This window comes from Oryctolagus cuniculus, chromosome 12 (assembly GCF_051225735.1).
Source record: "Oryctolagus cuniculus isolate XC-2025 breed Fujian yellow rabbit chromosome 12, ASM5122573v1, whole genome shotgun sequence".
NCBI lineage: Eukaryota > Metazoa > Chordata > Mammalia > Lagomorpha > Leporidae > Oryctolagus > Oryctolagus cuniculus.
The window spans coordinates 4,512,142-4,534,773 of NC_142878.1; the positions used below are offsets into that span (position 1 = coordinate 4,512,142).

General features: G+C 39.0%; 1 protein-coding gene across 8 annotated transcripts in view; it reads right to left on the reverse strand.

The window, feature by feature from the left end:
• Window positions 1-22,632, reverse strand: part of LOC127483844 (uncharacterized) — a 124,653-nt gene that overhangs the window by 17,222 nt on the left and 84,799 nt on the right. For 3 of the 8 annotated variants that reach the window (XR_016218670.1, XR_007910647.3, XM_089311103.1), the window contains 2 exons: window positions 13,850-13,956; window positions 9,792-10,454 (listed from right to left, as the gene is read on the reverse strand). Coding sequence is in view for 3 of the 8 variants with exons in the window: in XM_089311103.1 (XP_089167229.1) it covers window positions 13,906-13,956 (51 nt within the window). In the remaining 5 variants the exon portion in view is untranslated. Of the gene's footprint in view, window positions 1-9,791; window positions 10,455-13,849; window positions 13,978-15,343; window positions 15,470-22,632 lie in introns of those variants that run through there. The other 5 variants (XR_016218669.1, XM_089311104.1, XM_089311105.1 and 2 more) reach the window with 3 other exon arrangements.

Genomic DNA, 22,632 nt, shown 5'->3' on the forward strand with positions numbered 1-22,632 from the left:
TTCTGACCTGTGATAACCAATGGAGCACCTCAAAGGCAATCTATTGAAGTGAAATTGACACTTTGAAAAGCCATAACTGAACAGCACTTATATTGACTGTTGAGGAACAGTTTTTTTTTGAAATTTTGTTTAACGTTTTATACACATATGATTAACTCTATGTTAAAGAAAGTTAATTGAAAATATATTTTTGTAAAAAAAAAATAATGGGTATTGGAGAGGGAGAAGCATGAGTTGGGGGAGAGTAGTGGTGGAAGAGATGGCACAGTGGGAATAGTCACCACGTTCCTAAAGTTGTAATTATGAAATGTATAAAGTTGTATTCCTTCAGTAAAAGGTTTCTAGGGGAAAAATGTCCTATCTTTGGTCATTGTAAGTCTCTAAATTGGCTTTTGATGGGACCAGGACTGTGGCTCAGTAGGCTAAGCCTCTGCATACAGTGTCAGCATCTCACATGGCACCAGTGCAAGTCCCGGCTACTCCTTTTCCAATCCAACTCTCTGCTTATGGCCTGGGAAGGCAGGGAAGACGGCCCAATTGCCAGGACCACTTCACCCATGTGGGAGACCTGGGAGAAGCTTCTTGCCTCTGGATTCCAATTGGCCCAGTTCCAGCCGTTGTGGCCATTTGGAGAGTGAACCAGCAGATGGATGACCTTTCTCTCTGTCTCTCCCTCCCTCTGTAATTCTGACTCTCAAATAATTATTTAAAAAAAAAAAATTGGCTTCTGATTTCGTTTGATGTGAACTTACTAATTTTTTTATACCTTCATATCTGAGAAAAAAAAATGTCCCAAACTCACCTTGACTCTATCTTTACTGTAGTCCTGGAAGTCAGCCACTTCTCTCAAGAGCCCCAGTTTCTATCAATGGAAAAATCACCTTTTAAAGCCACAGTGCTGGTGGGAAGAAGGCTCAGCACTGCTGAGTTTGTCATTGTTTTGAGCCCTTTCCACTGGACATAACCAGGAAATATTTTGTGCATGGTTTGGAGAAACTCCATTGTAGAATATAGAGGTAGTCATTCTGTTTTGTAGTTGTGGATGTGCAAATCTATGGATGTTTGCTTTCTCATGTAGATTGCTATACACATGACCATTTGATACATTGTTCATGCCTTTTTATAATTTTACTAGTGCTTTCTTTGGAAAGAATCTTAGAAGTTGGATTTCTTGGTGAAAAGATAAATATACAAGAAATGTTTCACATTTGTCATGAATTCCATGTTATGTGATATTATTATATCTACCCCTGCTTTCAAAAATGTTAAATATGTTTACATAGAGACAAGGGTGACAAAATCTTAAAAATTGTTAATTCTATGTGTGCTACTGAATTATTCTTTGTACTTTCCTGTATTATTTGAAATATTTTTTAAAAGATGATAGTAATAAAGATAAGACCAGGCAAGTAACTGGAGACTGGTCTAGAAATAATACATTCCAGATTGGGGATAGAAGAAACTGGGCTCCAAGAGATTGTTTATAATTTAAAAAAATGTGTGAACTTCCTTATTTATTTCCATAATTAGGAGAATCACAGTTCTGTGACAGTTTGATTTTATGTGTAAAGATAGTAAGCAAAAAATGAGATAATATTTAATTTCAACAGAAACTATAAGTTGAGCTATGAAAGTATATGCCACATGCCTAAGTTGTAAATACTCAATAAAAAAAACAGAAATGAAGCTATACACTGCCTGAAGAAAGGGCACTCATGTCAACAAATGGTGTTGGGAAAATGGGATTTCCACATGCAAAAGTTTGCCCCTTCAGACTTATCAACTCAAAAAAGGTCAAAGACCTAAATTTAAAGTATTAAACTATGGAACTATGGTGGAACACTTGAATATGATGCATACAAATGTGACAAAAAGCATAGGCAATGGAAGCACAAATAGACAAATGGGATTCTTTCAAACTCAGAAGCTTCTACACAGCAAAGGATTCAATCAATACCAACAGAAAGTGAGAAAATATTTACAAGCTATGCAGTTGACATATACAGAATATGTACACAACTCAAGAAATTCAACTCCAGAAATTCATTCAACCACAACAAGGAATGCAACAACAATCCAGTGAGAAGTGGACAAGTGATCTGAATAGACATTTTTCACAATAAATATGGCAAATAAGCACAAGAAATGCTCAATATCACTAGCCATTAGGAAATGCAAATTAAAACCACAATGAGTTGTCAGATCACTCCAGTTAGAATGGCTGTTATCCAAAACTGAAACAATAACAAGAGCTGGCAAAGATGTGCAGAAAAGGGAATCCAAATATACTGTTGGTGGGAATGCAAACCAGTACAACCACCACGGAAAGCAGTATGGAGATTCCTCGAAACTAGAAATAGATGCACCACATGACCCACATATCCCACTTCTAGAAACATAAAGGAAGTGAAGTCAGAACCAGAGATTTCTGTGTTCCTGTATTTCTTGCAGCACTAATCACAACACCAAAGATAGAATCAACATGGATATCCATCAATGAATGGATGAATAAACGATTTTTGGTGTATATACAGAGGGAACTTTACTCAGCCACCAGAAAGAATAAAATATTGGGGCTAGCATTGTGGTGTAGCATGTGAAGCCACCACGTGCCATGCCAGCATCCCACGTGGGCACTAGTTCATGTCCTGGCTACTGTACTTCTGATCAGCTCCCTGCCAATGGCCTGGGAAAAGTAATGGAAATTGGCCCATGTGCTTGGGCCCCTGCCACCCACATGGGAGAACTGGGTGAAGTGCCTGGCTCCTGGCTAAGTCCTGGCCATAAGGCCATCTGGGGAGTAACCAGCAGATGGAAGATCTCTCTTCCTGCCTCTCTCTGACTTTCAAATAAATAAGTAAATCTTAAAAAAATAAAATATTGACATTCTCAACAAAATGGATGGAACTGGAGATGATTATGGTATGTGAAATGAGTTAGATGCAGAAAGAGAAGGAGAGGGAAGAAGGGAGAAAGTAAATGAACAAATTATTAGGTATACTGGTATTTATAAATATTATCTTCACTGAATTATTTCCCTTATATAATAATATACCCTTCTTTCCTCATTTATGATCTTTGTCATGAATCTACATCATATAATTTTAATAAAACCATGCCTGCTTTAAAAATAGCATATATTTAATATCTATGTATGAAATGAATATGGCAAATGTGAAACATTCTTAAATCTACGTATGCTCATTGAACCCTTCCTTATAAAATGAAGCTCCTGGTTCCTGGATTTGGATCAGCCCAGCTCCAGCCATTACAGCTATTTGGGGAGTGAACTGGTAGATGGAAGATCTCCCTCTCTCTCTCAGTGTAACTCTGATTTTCAAATAAAAAAGATAAATCTTTAAACACACACACTCACACGTACATGAAACTATCAGGTTTACTAATGGAGTAGATATAATCAGTAACCAATGAGCACAATGACAGGAGCTAATTCTTAATCTAGCAATATTAACCTTGAATGTAATTGGATTAAATTCTGCAGCCAAAATATTTTAGTTGGCTGAATGGATAAAATACCAATACCAAACTATATGTTGCCTATAAGAAACTCACTTAACAAATAAAGATATACACACATTGAAAGCAAAGACCTGGAAAAAGATATACCAGCCAAACTGAAAGCAAAAACAAGCAGGATTAGCTATACTCATTGTCAGGTTAAAAACAGTCTTTAAATAAAAAGAACTGTAAAAAAGGGTATCATATATTGATAAAATGATCAGTAAGGAGATATAATAATCACAAATATATCTGCATCCAAAGGACCACCTAGATATATACAGCAAATTCTGTTATACCTAAAGGGGGTGACAGACTCCAATATAATAATGATAGGTGATTTCTTTTTTTTTTTTTTTCTTTTTTGACAGGCAGAGTTAGTGAGAGAGAGACAGAGAGAAAGGTCTTCTTTTTTCCATTAGTTCACCCTTCAATGGCCGCTGCGGCTGGCGTACCGTGCTGATCCAAAGCCAGGAGCCAGGTGCTTCTCCTGGTCTCCCATGCGGGTGCAGGGCCCAAGCACTTGGGCCATCCTCCACTGCCTTCCTGGGCCACAGCAGAGAGCTGGACTGGAAGAGGAGCAACCGGGACAGAATCCGGTGCCCCGACCAGGACTAGAACCCTGGGTGCCAGCACTGCAGGCAGAGGACTAGCCTAGTGAGCCGCAGCGCCGGCCGATAAGTGATTTCAATACCCCACTGTCATCAATGGACAGCAAAAATAGAGAAATGTGATTACATCAAGCTAAAAGCAAACACTCAACAAAATGTAGTAGTAACCAACAGAATGTGAGAAAATATTTGCAAACTATATATCTGAAAAAGGATTAATATTCAGAATATATAATGATCTCAAGAAACTCAACAACAAAGAGAGACAATCCTCTTTAGAAATAGCAAAGAGTATAACCAGGAATTCTTCAAAGGATGAAATATAAATGACCAAACAAACACATGAAAATATACTCAGGATCACTAGCCTTCAAAGAAATGCAAATAAAAAGCACAGTGAGGTTTTACCTCACTCCAATTAGAAGGACTTTCATCCAAAAATCAAAAAGTAACAACTGCTGGTGAGGATGTGGGGGAAAATGATACACTAATATACTCTTGGTGGGAATGTAAACTAGCACAACCATTATGGAGGACAGTATGGAGACTCCCCAGAAATCTACACATAGGGGCCAGTGCGGCAGGTGGTAGCGGGTGAAGCCACCCCCTGCAGTACCAGCATCCCATGTGGGCGCCAGTCTGACTCCTGCTGCTCTACTCCCAATCCAGCTCCCTATTCATGCACATGAGAGAAGCAGTGGAAGGTGGCCCAAGTCCTCGGCCCTTCACTTATGTTTGAGATCCAGATGGTCCTCACTTTGGCCTGACCCAGCCATAACCATTGTAGCCATCTCAGGAGTGAACCAGTGGATAGACGCTTGCTAGCTTTCTCTCTCTCTGCCTCTACCTGTCTTCCTATTCTGATTTTCAAATAAATAAATAAATCTCTTAAAAAAAAGAAATCTGGAAATAGAGCTACCATATGATCCAGTTATCCCACTCCTGGGAATTTAACCAAAGGAAATGAAATCAGCATATGAAAGTGTTACCTGGGCCGGCGCCATGGCTCACTAGGCTAATCCTCCGCCTTGCGGCGCTGGCACACCGGGTTCTAGTCCTGGTCGGGGCACCGGATTCTGTCCCGGTTGCCCCTCTTCCAGGTCAGCTCTCTGCTGTGGCCAGGGAGTGCAGTGGAGGATGGCCCAAGTGCTTGGGCCCTGCACCCCATGGGAGACCAGGAGAAGCACCTGGCTCCTGCCATCGGATCAGCATGGTGCGCCGGCTGCGGCGGCCATTGGAGGGTGAACCAACGGCAAAAAGGAAGACCTTTCTCTTGTCTGTCTCTCTCACTTAAAAAAATAAAAATAAAAATAAATAAAAAAGAAAAAAAAGAAAGTGTTACCTGAACCTCTGTGTTTACAGCAGCTCAATACACAATAGTTAAGACATGAATCAACCCAAATGTCCATCAACTGAAGACTGGATAAAGAAAATAAATATGGTATATGCACACAATGGAATACCACTCTGTAATTTAAAAAAAAATGAAATCCTGTTTTTTGCAACAAAATGGATTGAACTGGAGACCATTATGTTTAGTGAAATAAGCCAGACCCAAAGCAAGAAATATTTCCTCTGATCTGTAATATTTAACAGAGTACAAAAAAAGAATAAATTCAAATGTATAACAGTGAAATTGACATTGTATGACTTGATTATTATTTCTAGCCTTTGTCTATATCCCTATAAATGAGTGGTCTTTATATTTTTTACTTGTTGAGCACTATATTTAGTGGAGTATTAAGCCTGTGATTATAAAGTAAACAAAAAATGTGATAACAAAAATAAATAAAAAGAAAGGAGGAGGAGGGAGGGAGGGAGGGAGAGGTGAACAGAGGGAAGTGTACTTATGTTCAGAGAATTGTGTCTTTGAAATACATAAAATCTGTTCTCAACGGCACCGTGGCTCACTAGGCTAATCCTCCGCCTGTGGCGCTGGCACCCTGGGTTCTAGTCCCCGTCAGGGCGCCGTATTCTGTCCCTGTTGCCCCTCTTCCAGGCAAGCTCTCTGTTGTGTCCCAGGAGTGCAGTGGAGGATGGCCCAAGTCCTTGGGCCCTGAACCCGCATGGGAGACCAGGAGGAAGCACCTGGCTCCTGGCTTCGGATCAGTGCAGTGCGCCGGCCGCAGCGCAGGCCGTGGTGGCCATTGGAGGGTGAACCAACGGTAAAAGGAAAACCGTTCTCTCTGTCTCTCTCTCACTGTCCACTTTGCCTGTCAAATAAAATAAAATAAAATAAAATCTGTTCTCTTTATATTAATACAAATATTTTAAGAAAGGAGAAAATGAGAGAAATCTGTTACATTTTCTCTGAAAAAAATTTATGTTTTCAGATGACATGCTGTTAAACATGGAAAAATCATAGGCACTCCACCAAAAAGCTGTTAGAAGTGATAAAGCAATTCAGTAAAGTTGTAGGTTATAAAATAAACATTTAAAATTCAGTAGCTTTTTATACATTAATGATGAGCTTGCCAAAAGAGATATCAAAACAGAAATTCCACTCAGAATAGCCACAAGAAGTCAAATATGTATGAATTAATCTGACCAAAGAAATGAAAGATCTCTACAATGAAAATTATAAAACATTGATGAAAGAAATCATCAAGGACCCAAATGCTAGTGAGAATATGCAGAAAGGGAACTCCTACACACTGTTGGTGTGGATGTAAATTAGTGCAGCCACAGTGGAAAATAAAGGTTTGTTAAAAAAATACTACAAGTAGACTTGCCATATGATTCAGCAACCCCACTTCTGGGTATATTACCCAAAAGACAAGAACATGTCGTATCAAAGAGATACCTGCAGCACCATGTTTATAGCAGCACTGTTCACAGTAACCAAAATATGGAATCAACCAAGGTGCCCATCACCAGAATAGATACCCACACACACAGTGGAACATTTGCTTATAAAAATACGAAAATCTTCCATTTACATCAAAATGGATGCCAGTGGAGGACATCATGTTAAGTGTAAGCTGGATACACAAAGGAAAACACCACGGGTTTTTTCTTATACATGTGAGTTAAAGCTAAATAAGAAAAAAAGTCAAAAAAATGATTTTGTGTACCAGTATTGCTGCAAAATCATTTTATCAAACTTTGTTTTATGTCTTTGTCATATCAATAATTAAGAATTATGTTACTATGATTTTGATGTGTATTTTAAGAAATTACTGTATATGAATAAAATTGTTATCTTTTCAATTATTTATAGCTCTTGCCTATATTCCTGCTTTTAAGTAATATTGTTGAACTCTTTATTTAGTGTAACATTAATTCTTTGACTATAGTCTAAATTAAAATTATGTTATCAAAAGGGGCTGGCATTGTGGTGTAGCAGGTATAACCATTGCCTGCAAAACCAGCATCCCGTATGGGTGCCGATTTGTGTCCCAGTTGCTACACTTCTGATCCAGCTCACTGCTAATGACCTGGGAAAAGCAATGATGGCCCAAGTCCTTGGGTCCCTAGCCACCCATGTAGGAGACCTGGATGAATTTCCTGCTCCTGGCAATGGCCTGGCCCAGCTCCAGCTATTGAAGTCATATGGGGAGTTAACCAATGGATAGATACAGATATTCATTCTTATTCTCATTCTTTCTTTTTCTCTTCTGTCTTCTTCATCCCCACTCCATAACTCCAACTGTCAAAAAAATCAATTAACAAAAAGTTTTACATTAAAAAAGTTATCACAAAAATTTATAAAGGAAGGAAAAGCAGCAAGGCAGAAAGGAGAGAAAGAGGGGAGGGGAGAGAGGGAAGTATCATTTTCTTAAAATTGTGTCTGTGAACTAATTGAATCTGTTCTCTTTGCATTAGTAACACATTAACATGAGAATTGTGCTGTTGTAATTATCATGCATTTTCTGTGACCCTGTGAATCTAATGTATTAATAAATTCCTTTTAAAGAGGCATTTGCATATATTCAAGGTGTATGTAGTAAATACTTCCAAACTGTTGTGCACACCAGCCAAGTGTGAGAGTGCCCTTGGCTCTTCCTCATCTCCATCCACTTCATTTTAACCATTTGAGTCTTTGTGAATTTGTACCGCATTATGATTTAAATTTTTGTTTCCCTAATGAAGTTGAGCACTTTTGCATATGTTTCCTGGGCATGTATATTCTTTTATGTGGTATTTATTCAACTCGTTTGCCATTTTTTTCTAAGTGAATCATCCTGATTTTCTTTCGCTGATTTGTAGACCTTATTTAAATATAGTCTGCATATGAATCATTTGTCAGAAATATATTTTACAAGTATTTTTCTCACATTGTGACTTCCCTTTTCACTTTTTATAACTCACCAATTTTTTTAATGAAAACAAATTCTAAATTTTAACAGTACAATTTGTCTCTTTATGGTCCAATTATTGTATCTTGTTGAAGATAAGAAAATTTTCTGCTCCAAGGTCATGAAGATTTTCTTCTACATTTTCCTCTGTAAGCTTTATTTTGGTATCTTCACATTTTGGTCTAAAATAAATTAACAGAATTGAGTTTGGTGTTCATACCTATCTCTAAGCATATATCCCCTTGATTTATTATTTTCACATACACTTATTTTCCCTTCATTTTCCAGTTAAAGAAATGAAACAGGATAATTTTTCAGCTGTTTTGTTTGCAAAGTGATTGGTACACATGGCATTGAACTTTGAATCCTTCCTCCATGTTCACTCTCTACCACTAAGAGCTAACGTGTATCTCCTCTAGCCGTATTGTCCCTGTGCCCCCCAGTTTCATTTCCCCACATAGCAGTTCCTACCAGTATGGACTTTTGTCCTGAAAGACAGCCATGGTCTATTGGCTTCCATATTTGAGAGCTGGTGGTGTCCAGTCAGAATCCCTCAGAGTGAGTCATATTATATATGAGGACTTGGTTGTGCTATCACAGTTTCTCTGCATGTTCTTATGAGATAATTTCAGAGGAAAGAGCAAGTAAGAGAGAAAGAGAGAACAAGCTGCCTTCCCCGTCTTCTCTGAATTTCTCTTGCAAAGGGGGCATAGCATCCTTCATAAGTCTTGGTCAAAGCCGGATAATAGTAATGACCTCTGCAGGTGCCTGCAAGCTAATACTGTTGAGTTAGTATGTTTGCGCTACTGTAACAAAATGCCTAGACTGGACAGCTACAAACGACAGACATTTCAGCAGGTATCTCCTGAGTTCTGGAGGCTGGGAAGTCCAAGATGAAGATGTCGACAGATTTGAGAGAAGGGTCCCTGGGGTCTCTGAGTCTGACCGCATACTGAAGACTCTGATCTCAAACCTGATCACTTCCTGAGGATCCCAACTCCTAACACCATGCTGTTGAGGTTTAGTCTCACCATATAAATCTGGAGAGACACATTCAGTGCACAGCAAACGGTTCATTTCTGGTATTCTCTTTATGTTTCTTTTTATCTCTTTAAAATTCTCGCTCTGTGTTTCATAATGTATATAAAGCCTTAATAGACATGTATGCACAAATGATTTATAAATCATATGCAATTATGTGGTCTGTTAAAAACAGTGCTCTGTATGCATGGTTATTATGAAAGAAAAATATAAGTTACATTGTGCATTATATTATGTAAAACTAGGAAATTTGAGTACTAGTTATAATGAGAGAAAATAAGAATCTTAGAAAACAAAGGATCATTTTCATCTTCTTTACCAAAGCCAGTTGTTACGACAGGAGGTAAGACAATGAGAATACATGAAACATTAAAAACCACTCTATATGGCAGATTCTGATTCTATAGATATCCGAATTTCATATGCAACAGAACATACAAGCTCTTGAAATTGCATATTAGCAGAATTGGAAACACAAAGGCTCTTTAGAGAGAGAAACATTTGATGGGAATTAATGAAACACTACACAGCAAACTCTCTTTCTCTCTTCTTTAACAATTGGTTAAAAATATAACAACAACAAAAACTAGAATGAGAATATCTGGAGTGACAAAGTGCCCAGGAATTACTAGAAACTGAAAGTCAAAAAGATAAGCAGAAATATTCAGTGAAGTTTGATGCTGACGGAGTATCTCCTCTTTAAGTAAAAAGTGGTAGGTGGGGCCTGACATTTAGTGCAATACTCAAGCTGCTGCTTGGGATGTCTACATCCATACCAGAGTACCTGGGTTCTTAGGCTGAAGTCCCAGTCCCACCCTGCATCCAGGTTTCTACACATGCATGTCCTGGGAGGTAGCAGGTGATCATGCAAGCATTGAAATCTGCCACCTACGCAGGAGTCCGTTGGCTGTTGTGGCTATTTGGAGAGTTAATCAGTAGATGAGAGATGCCTCTTGCTCTCTTCTCTTCCCTTGTCCCCTTCACTCTTTCAAATACAGAAAATAAATAAAAAAGTCAAATGGTTAAAGAATCCTGTTAAATTTCATCATTGCTATAAAAATGACCACAAAAACAATGACTTAACACAAATGCACCTGTGTAGACCGTAAGTCCAAAAGGCTCTCACTTGGCCATGAGGCAGGCGTCACGGGGCCGAGTTCCTTCTAGAGATTCTAGCAGACATTGTTGTCTCGCATTTTTTCTGGATTCTCAAGGCCACCCCAAACCTTGGCTGCTGGCTCCCTTTCAGCAGCCTCAAAGTCAGCAACACTAGTCAGAGTCCTCACTTGGCCAACTCTCCAGCCGTCTCTGCTGATCCCTTTTCTCCTTTTAATGATTTCCTGACTTGGATAATACTCAGGATGACCCTCCTATATTAAGCCAGGTGGTTATCGACCTTGACTCCATCTGCAAGCTGCCCTTCCCCTTTGACCTGGAACCTAAGGTGCACACTGGTTTCTAGGGATTAAGATGTAGACATCCTTGTTGGGCCACTACTCTGCCTACAATCTCTATTAGGGAGTTTTCTAATTTAATTGTTGGCCAGTTTAGTCAGGAGCACATTTTATGTTTTTCCCTTGAGAAACTGCGTCAAAGATATTTATTTTCAAAGCAGAATTTCTATATTTCTGTGGGTTTTAACTATTCTTAATCACACGCACATTTGTATTATAAACACATGCACTTCATTCAGAGTATCATGAGAAACAATACTATGGGGTAAAACACACAGTGATTATAATGGGGAAACATACTATCAAAGGGTGAAATGGAGGGTAGGATGATATTAGGAGCATCCAGCTAGGAATCATAGAATCCACCTTGCTGACTCTCATCTGCCCTTTTATAAAGTTTAATGTACAAGAGGAGTCGAAGTACTTGAAAGAGCTGTGTAGAAAGTCACAGACATCTATTTACCACAAAGTCAGGAATATTCATAACCATTAAAAGTACATTTTGGGGCTGGCGCCGCGGCTCACTAGCGGCTCACTAGGCTAATCCTCCGCTTGCGGCGCCGGCACACTGGGTTCTAGTCCCAGTCGGGGCGCCGGATTCTGTCCTGGTTGCCCCTCTTCCAGGCCAGCTCTCTGCTGTGGCCAGGGAGTGCAGTGGAGGATGGCCCAGGTCCTTGGGCCCTGCACCCCATGGGAGACCAGGAGAAGTACCTGGCTCCTGCCATGGGATCAGTGCAGTGCGTCGGCCGCGGCGGCCATTGGAGGGTGAACCAATGGCAAAGGAAGACCTTTCTCTCTGTCTCTCTCTCTCACTGTCCACTCTGCCTGTCAAAAAAAAAAAAGTACATTTTGGTGACTCAAGTTCAACTATTGGTCAGCTCCAGAAGTGAAGGGGAGGAGGAGGAACATCTTGGTGTTGCAGAGAGGAGGAAATGGCTTTGGTGCAGTTTACCCTGGGCGGGAGGCTCCTCACAGTTAGCTGAGAAAAGTCAGGCTCCAAACTCTAATTCTTAAAGTCATTAGCAGTTGTTGAGATATTGGAATCAGTATTTCAAACTCTTTAGTTCAGCTTATCCAGTAAGTAATGTGATAAAATATTTCAGAGTAGAACCCTACACGCTGGCATAGTGCATCTTATGTTGCATCCACAGAAGTCTTGGTGGTGGATTAGTCTACTTGTTCTGTAACAATCCTCCCTCAGTGTTCCATGAGAGTAGATGTTGAAATTGGTTACTAGATATAGTTTGGGTTTATATTTTCTTCAATTCTGGGTTTCAATTATCCATGTTATACTTGTATTCAATTATTTCAGAAAGTCACAAGTTGGCAATCATAATCACATAATTATTTTTGAACATCAAAAAGAGACAAAACTAAATATTAAATTCTATAAATTCATTGGCTTGGAGAATATTCTTTCTGGATTTAGATCATGGTTGAATTCATGTAATTGATCATCTTAATATTGCATTCCCACTTTAACCAAAAAGTTTCATTACTTTCAACTCACATTAACAAATATTTTTATCAGAAGTTGAAACCTTAAAGCTAGACATTGTGTGATAGAAATACCAAGTAAGGTGTACATTGTAGATTCAGACCTGAATCAGCTCAAGCCTAAAATGCCAACAGCATTTCTATTCTTTCCGAATAGAAATTTTCTGATTTTATTGATATCAGTGAGTTGCACAGAATTCATCCTGCTAAGGAGATATTAGGTCTGCACATTTGGGAATCCACATATGCTTTTCATCAAATGGACAACAGGTCAGGATGGTGAGAAATGTTCACCTGAGCAAATCACTCTCTTTTAATAGGTTGTCACACTGACATGGAGAACTACATTGTTAGTCATCATTTGCCACAAAAGTGTGTGCCTAAAATGGACATTCGTTTTTCATTTTCATATTTGATAAATAAAAGCTCCACTGTTTACCACTTCTTTCAACCAGCTATCTTTTAGGACACAAATTAGCTTGGTACAGTTTTGTAGAGAATTGTTTAATGCTTGATGTGATGAAGACAAAATTTAATTTTCTAGCTGTGTAGACTTAAGTCAATAAATCTCATTGAGCCTTGGTTTTCTGCCAAATGGGTGTTTTTGTGTGGATAAAATAGAACATTTTCTTGCAGATGGTAAGAGATGGGAGAGGGGCAGAGAGAAAGGGGGGTGAGAGATCATCTATCTAAGCACTTAAAAAAAGTACAAAGTATTTTTATCATTGGGAATGATACTTTTTTTGCTTTCTTATAACATGCAAATCATATTATGTCTTTTTTGTCTTCATCAATTAGTACTGCTCGCTAAAAGGAAAAAGACAGGGGCTGGCATTCTGATACAGTAGGTTAAGCCTACTGTCTGCAACACCAGCAACCCATAGGAACCCTGGTTCAAGACCTGACTACTCCACTTCCAATCTAGCTCCCTGGTAATGTACCTGGGAAAGCAGTGGAAGATGGCTCAGATACTTGGACCCTAGCCACCCAGGAGGGATACCTGGATGGAGTTCTAGGCTCCTGGTTTCAGCCAGGCCCAGCCCTGGATGTTGTAACCACTTGGGGAGTTAACCAGCAGACATATGTCTCTCTCTCTCTCTCTCTCTCTCTCTGAATCTCAGTTTATCTCTCTCCTCTCTATGTTCCTGTATATCCCTCTTTCTCTGTAGCTCTACCTTTAAAATAAATCTTTTAAAATAGAAAAAGAGGTATTGATGCTAGTTTAGTATAACCTATTCTGCTTAATATGCTGACTTCTGCATGGAAATCACAGATTAGAAATATCCTTTGATTTAGGCTTTAGAATTTTCTGTATTTCTTGATCTGTTATAGCAACAATCAGCATTTAACTCCTCATAGTTGATTGCAGGAAAGCACTGTTCAGCCCATCCCCACCATTCCTTATTTTGTTCTCTCCATTCTCACATACCTGGGATATTCCTTCCTCACCCAGATCCATGAGTTTCTGGGACAAATGCCTTCCTCTTACTTGGAGTTGTCTCTGATATGTCGAAGGTCATTGATAAACACATCTTCCTAAGAAAGAATACATAGAAACTTGGGTGGTGTTGAAGGTAAAGTATAGCATTTCCTGTATAGAAATCTATTTGCTTGTCACTCATGGTTTTCCTTGGTTCAAAGGTTAAAGTTATCTAGAGGTTTCAGATAATCTTTGCTGGCTCTGAAGGGGATATGTCCAGTAGCTAACGAGAGGTTGACTGCTAATGAAATTGTGCCTTTTTATTGGCATCTTTTTTTTTTCCTTCTAATCAGTTTTTTTAAAATATTCTCTTTATCTTTGCATGAAATTTCATCAGGATTTGTCTAGAGTTGTGTCTTTGTTGAAAGCAAACCTATTGGAACTCAAGCTGAAATGGATTCTTTCTTGCTAGATCATACAAGCTTCAGGTCTCCACACTTGTTTTATGTTATTTAAATATTAGTTTTCTTTCTTAAATTTTCTCATCTTTTACTGAGATTATTGTATCAGGAATAGTTTCAGAATTGTTTTCTTTTTCTAATATTTTCTCTCTCTTTTTAAAAGATCTAACTATCTATCTACCTACCTGCCTAAAGGCAGAGGTGGTAGTATCCCTAGTCCTTGGGCCATCTTTCTCTGCTCTTACCAAGCGCATTAGTAGGAAGTTGGATCTGAAGCAGAGAAGTGGGGACTCAAATTTGCACTCTGACGTGGAGTGTCTGTGTCACGAGTGGTGGCTCAGTCCATTGTGCCACATGCTCGTTCCTCACGTTCCCTCTTTGTCCTGCATTCTGGGAATCTTCCATGCCTAGCTCTCATTGATCCAATCAGTTATTGGATTGATCAAGTATGTGTGTGTGTGTGTGTATATATATATATATATATATATATATATATATAGACAGGCAGAGTGGACAGTGAGAGAGAGAGACAGAGAGAAAGGTCTTCCTTTGCTGTTGGTTCACCCTCCAATGGCTGCCGCGGCCGGCGTGCTGTGGCCGGTGCACCGCGCTGATCCAAAGGCAGGAGCCAGGTGCTTCTCCTGGTCTCCCATGGGGTGCAGGGCCCAAGGACTTGGGCCATCCTCCACTGCACTCCCTGGCCACAGCAGAGAGCTGGCCTGGAAGAGGGGCAACCGGGACAGAATCCGGCGCCCCGACCGGGGCTAGAACCCGGTGTGTTGGCGCTGCAAGGCGGAGGATTAGCCTAGTGAGCTGTGGTGCCGGCTGATCAAATATATTTTTAATTTATGTTTTCTCATAGTTCTCTATTATTTTAAAAGTATCTTCTCTAATCTGAAGATAACAGTGTTTCACTGTTAAATTGTTTTTGTCTCCCTGAATCATCTTTTTCTTCAATTCTTCTTTAACATTGCTTATTTTTCTCATTGGTCTTAGGACCCATGGCTCATCCTTCTTATTTTGAAATGAAAAATTGGTTTACCTGTTGCAGGCAAGAGCTGTGGGTTTTCTATGCTATTCTGCTTGAAAATGGATCTCTTTCCCGGTGGGCCTTTGGACAGAGAACTCTGTCAATGTGAGAAGAATGTGTCCACTGGCAATTTGTATGCTAGACAGAGGAGGCAGAAGTCCAGTCTCAGGCTGTGAATAATTCTCAAATGCTAGCATAAGAAAACCTTTGCTCTGGGGTTGCCAATAACAATCTACAAATTTTAATATTACTAATATCTAACACTTATCAGGCACATTTCTAAGTATTCCAAGTTAGATAATTATTTAATTCTTGAATTATATTAACAAGATGGTAGAGTTGGAGAAACCACATTTATCACATCCATCACACACACACACATACACACATTCCACACACAAAAATTTTGAAAAGTAATGACAAATGAAAATACAACTGAGTGGGCTCAAGGATCCAATTAATATCCTGTAGCAACACAGTAGAATGAAAGAGAACACACACACAGAAAGAATTGCTGGGGGCAGGGGGATAAGAGTACTGGGGATGCCCAAAGATAGCTAGGAATGAAGAAAGAAGCCAGGGGCTATCAGTATCAGCCATAAGGTAGGTGCCACCTTAGTTGCCACTGGTCTTTTATGCAGAGGATACCATAAGTCTCTGCCATTGAATTAGCCAACAGCCATCACCTCTACAGATCCCTGGACAGTAGGATGCTTCCACAGCCTCACTGGAAGGAGCCACCGCTCTGCCACCCCTTCCCTCCCCTGCCCATATCCAAGACACTGGTGCTACAGTCACTCTACCTGTGCTGGTATTCCTGACATTGACTTAGTGGCTGCACAAATACATGTGCATTTGAGACCACATTGCTGTAGCTAGCCTAGGCCAGGACCTGAGGCTGTGATCATCCATTTCTCCATGTACTCTGGACTCTAGATCTAGCACTGCCTTGAACATGAGAGCCATTACCACAGTGAACTTGCCCATGCTCTCAACTCTGGAACTGCCAATGCTCAAGCTCCAGATTCTGGATTCATGGATCCCGGATCTGCACTTCATGTATTGGAGCCACAACTATAGCAGGCACATCTTCCAGGTTCCTAGGTTTGTCCTAGGAACACACACCTCTACTTTGGACTGCAGCTCCTTAGGTGTGACGGCAGCATATACACCTAGGACACTGGAGTGCCACTGATGTGGAAACACATGCACTTCAGATTCAAGAGATGCTGTGGTTGTGTACATGACCGTGCTCAGGATCCTGATTACTGAACATCTCTATAAATACCTGCACCTTACACTGTACCAGTGTGGTAGCAAGAGTGTCTGTGCCTCCTGACCAGTGTCATTGCATATGATCCCAGAACCATTGCTCTTCTATGTGTACTTGTGTTCCAGAATATGGCTTCTTGACTGCTTCACAGCCATTGTGCCTCAGACCTGAGTGGCACTCCACAGCTAGCATGCCTGCAAGCTGAAACTAGCAATAAGAAAGTGTTTGTGACAATTACTTCTATAGCAAAAAAAAAAAAAAAGTGATCAGCAAGACCCATCAATCTTAACCATCAATAATCACAGTATCCCTTAATATTACTATAGATATCCAAAGCCTTTGGTTGTAGAAGACTCCTGAAATATTTGCTAATGCTGGCTCCACCTGACAGCATTGCATGAAGACTATGCTGCTGCGACTTCACTGGAACCTCACCAGCCTTTACAACTGACGGTAAGTAAAGATCTTTCCCCAGCAAAATAAGGCTATAAAATCTGAAAAAAAGTGATTCCATCAAATTTGCAGACATTAGTTAAAGGCAACAAGAAATATGAAAAAAATAAGGAAAGAAGACAGTCCCAAATAAATCCAATAATTTACTAGTAACCAATTCCAAAGAAAGGGAGATCTACAAATAATATGACATAGTTCAAAATAATTCAAAACAAATGAATATAAAGGAGAAATGAAATCAAAAAAGCAATATGCTAAAAAAAATGAGAACTTTAACAGAGAAACAGAATCATTAAAGATGACCAAACAGAAATTCTGGAGCTTAAGAATACAATGAATGAAATGGATAATGCAATAGAAAGCTTTAATAGATAACTTGGTCAAGCAGAACAAAGAATCAGTGAATTAGAGGACAAGTCCTTCGAAAATATCCAGTCTAAGGAGCAATATATAATAAAAAGGAATGAAAAAAACACATGGAATTTATGAGACTGAATCTAACATTCACAGAATAGACATTTTAGTGAAAGAAATACTGAGCTTAATTAAATATAGAGCAAGGATATAAAATATTTCTATAATGGAAATTACAAAACATTAAAGAAATCAATAGAAGACACAAACACAAAAATAGAAAAATATTCTATGTTCCATGTTCATGAACTTGAAGGATCAATATCATCAAAATGTCTATACTACACAAAGCAATTTACAGGTTCAATGTGATCCAATTCAAAATACTAAGTACATTCTTCTGAGATCTAGAAAAATGACCCTTAAATTAATATGAAGCACAACAGATGCTAAATAGCTAAAGCAAACTTGAATAAAAACAAAGCTGGAGGCATCATAATACCAAATTTCAAGACATGTCACAGGATTGTTACAATCAAAACAGCTTGATATTGGCAAAGGAATAGACCTATGTCCCAAAGGAACATATTAGAAACTCCAGAAATTAATCCAAAACTAATGTCTACAACTAATCTTTGACAAATGTGCTAAAATCACTACCCAGGGAAAGGACAGTCTATTCAACAAATGCTATTGGGAAAACTGAATCTCATCATGCAGATGTACAAAACAAGAACTCTCCATAACACCTATACAAAAATCAACCCACAACGAATCCAGAATCTAAACCTGATATCTGAAACCATCAAATTACTAGAGGAAAACATAAGATAAATACTACAAGACATTGGTGTAGGCAGGAGACATTGGCATAGACAAAGACTTCTCAAATCAGACCCCAGAACCACAGGCAACAAAAAAGGAAACAAGTGAACTGGAATACATCAAGCTATAAAGCTTCTGCACAGCAAAAGAAACACTCGAGAAAGTGAAGAGACAATTGACAGAACGTTAAAAAATATTTGCCAACTAGACATCTGATAAAGGATTAATAACCAGAATATATTAAGAGCTCAAGAAACTCAACATAATCTAGTTAAGAAATGGGCAAAGGACATGAATAGGTTATCACCCAAAAATAAAAAAAAAAAATTAATGCCAGTGAGGAAGTGGAAGAAAAGGTACCCTGATACATTGTTGGTGGGAATATTAACTAGTATAACCATTATGCAGGACAATATGGAGATTCCTCAGAAATCTGAAAATTGATACACTGTATAAACTAGCCATCTTACTCCTGGGAATTTAAGCAGAGGAAGTGAAATCAGCATATGAAAGAGTTACCTATACCTCCTTTTTATTGAAGCTCAATTCACAATAAGTGAGATATGGATTTTCCCAGATGTCAATGAACTGATGTCTAGATAAAGAAAATGTATGTACACACACACACACACACACACACACACACACAGAGACATGACAAGGACAAAGCTGCTCCCTCCACCACTGTGCTGGTGCAGATTCCGATTCTTTATCAGACACAGAGACCACCACTTTCTATCCATCCACAAGGCTCTCCACAGCTCTCACTCAGACCTGCTGCTTTTTCTTCCCACCTCTTGTAGATTTGCTCTCTTACGTATGATGCTCATAAGAGAATTCTGTCATATTCAGTACAACAGACTTTAAGGAACTCAAAATAAGCAGAATTTGTGGCCCTTCTTCACACACGTATCTGCTCAAATGTATCAATTTTAAAACGTGTGCCAGTCGAAATGACATGCTAGTAATTAATTTTCAATTAGTGTCATAATATAGATAGGAACCTATTCTAAAATTTTAACATGCCTATGTATGTTCTTCAACATATATAAAAGTATAGATATAATATTTGAAGACACTTGAGATTTTAATCTGAAAGTTTCTTATTGTGAGAACAAACCCAGGTTTTACTAGCTTTTCCCACCATCTTCCAATGCTTGCCATGGTCTAAACATCAAGCGAATCTTGAGCAACTAAGATAAGAGAAATTCTTACTTAAAATCTTTCAATTTGGTAGAAAAGCTTAATGCTGGGTATCTCTCTGATTTCAGCAACAAATTCTAATAAAATATTAAAAATTAGAATATTAAAGCAGCAGTTTTTTGACATTACAGTTCACTGAATCAGTTTTTCCTAAGAGCAGGATCAGTAGGATTTTAGTTAGAAACTGTGCTACAAGTCAGTGCTACCTCTTTGCATTTATCACTGCCAGTCTTTCTCTGCATATTTTCGTATTGTCCATGCATTGTTAACAGTGATTGTCATGTGATTAAGTCACTGCTCATCCCAAGAGCCTGTTTTTATGCTGAGATAAGCTTCAGAATTCACTGCAGGACCCTAAGATCAATAAAGATGTTCCCAGTAGGATTACAAAGAGGCTGGGGTTGAGTAGGGCACCAGAATTAATTAGGAATGATTTCTCTTTTTCTTTCTACTTTCAATATATTTTAATTGTTTTTCCATTTTCAATGTACCCTATGTCTCTCTGTTTTTTAAATTCTATAGTGATGCTCAGACATGTCTATCTTGAGATCTATAGATGCTGGACTCTCAAGCCCTTCTACTTTTCCAGGCATATCTCCAAGCTACAACTTTATCTGTCTCAGTGGTTTCAGGGTTTAATTATTTTCAAAGAAGCTTTGGAACTAGGTGTGATCATTTAATTCCAGAAGGCTAGATAAAATAAACTTTGTACTGCAAGTAGATTTCTGATCTTAGTGAGTTCTTCACAAAATATTATACTCAATTTCTAGAGTTATTGCTATATTCTAAAACAAAACAAAACAGAAGACAAATTAAAATTAAAAAAATCAACTTTTTTCTTCATCTTTGTGCAACACCCTTGTGATGGTTGACATGTGAAAGGGAGAGGAAGACACAAAACCAGTTTCTAGCTGCAAATGGTAATGTCCTAAGTAGGACGTGTGTCCCCGTGCAGAAGGGCATGTGTGACAAAGATGGCATCTAGCTTCCTATTTTCAGGATTATTTTTTATTTCTTGGCTGCAGAAATGCAGAGTAGGATTGAATGAGGCAACAGCTGTAGGAAGTGTGAGTTGGGGCAAGGTAGGAGGTGGAGGGATACGGGAGGTGATGTTCAAAGATTAAAAGGTGATAGGCGTGTTCCTGGGAATTAAGAAATGGATTTTACAGAAGAAGGAAAAAGAAGCAAATATTTAAGTATCTCAAAAACAGGAAGGAGAAAGTGATCTATTGAGAGTGACTCAAAATGACTTCATGTAAGATCCTATTACTAGGTGCACTGGCCTGCAGCTGGGCCTTGAAGGCAACAGGGTATTGGGATGGCAATAATTAAGCCATGGATTCATTCTTCAATCACTATATACACTTATTTAATTCCAAATATTAGGGTTTGATGGGATTAAGATGGCCATAATACCCCCATTTTCCACTTGAGTTCAGAGACAATCAAGAGGGTAGATGCAGGGGTCAAACATATGTAGAGGAAACTATGCCTTTATTACTGCTCTTTCCAAATGAGGAAAAACTATATCTAATACTGAAACCCAGCATTAAATAGGATTGGCTACCCAGGTACAGGGAATGTTTCCACTGAGCCAAAATCTGCTGCTATGTAAATCAGGGCAGAAAGGATCAGAGGAAAATGACTGCCCTCTGCAGATGGGCTGAGTCCAAAGAGAACGAGAGGGAATGGAGCCAAGCATGTTTGCCCACTTCCCCTGGCTGGGTTGGTAGGCTGACACGAGCATTTCAGTGAGGTCAGCAAGACTGCACTGGCCTTCTTATTAGTGACCTAGGCTAAGGGACACTTCCAGATTGGAGAAGCACACACATAGATTCATGCCAATCAAGAACCAGAGTTACTCATAGTCTAGGCCTTCAAGGACACACAGTCCAGTGCAGGAAACAGAGCAACCTACAGGCAGCAATAATACATGTGACTAAACTTTTCAGCAAGTGGAGTAGGTTAGACTATGAAGGATGCAGCCGGCTCCAACCTATGTAACGTCTCTCCCAGAAACACAGTTGATTCCAGTCAAACTGCACTCCTCTTCAATCCCCAAATCTGCCTCACTCAGGAAAGCCTTTCTCCTGTCTCTCCCAGTAGTCATTCTGTTCATGTTTGTTAATGCTTTTCCTATATCACATCCCTTTTAATACACAGTAGTTTTGGCCCTAAAAGCCATGCATATACTTTCTTGTGTTTAAGTTTTTTGTTGTTTAGTGCCTTCTTGATGGTGTTTGTGTCCTCATGTGTAAATGTCTCCTTTATCCATCTCAGATGCTTTGAAGAGGGACCTGCAGCAAAAACGTGACTTTAAATGGACAGAAGCTCTCCAAAAGGGTGAACCTTGTCTGCTTTTCATTTATGATTTTGGAGTCAACACTTAAGATAGTGTGCTGTGTGATGGGGCTTGTTGTTAGGTGTGATGAGAACAAAATACCATTAAAGTAACATGCAGAATTATGCAATTATGCCATCTTTTCTAGTGCTGGTGTTTAAAAGTACATTCTTTGCTATTGAGATGCAAGGGACATCGTCCCTGGAACTCTAGGTGGGAAGAAAGTCCCAGGCCATACACAAGCAATGCCATGACTGAGAAAGAACTGCTAAGATCAATCCCATTCACAATAGCTACAAAAACAATCAAATACCTTGGAATAAACTTAACCAAGGACGTTAAAGATCTCTACGATGAGAATTACAAAACCTTAAAGAAAGAAATAGAAGAGGATACCAAGAAATGGAAAAATCTTCCATGCTCATGGATTGGAAGAATCAACATCATCAAAATGTCCATTCTCCCAAAAGCAATTTATAGATTCAATGCAATCCCAATCAAGATACCAAAGACATTCTTCGCAGATCTAGAAAAAATGATGCTGAAATTCATATGGAGGCACAAGAGACCTTGAATAGCTAAAGCAATCTTGTACAACAAAAACAAAGCCGGAGGCATCACAATACCAGACTTCAGGACATACTACAGGGCAGTTGTAATCAAAACAGCATGGTACTGGTACAGAAACAGATGGATAGACCAATGGAACAGAATTGAAACACCAGAAATCAATCCAAACATCTACAGCCAACTTATATTTGATCAAGGATCTAAAACTAATTCCTGGAGCAAGGACAGTCTATTCAATAAATGGTGCTGGGAAAACTGGATTTCCACGTGCAGAAGCATGAA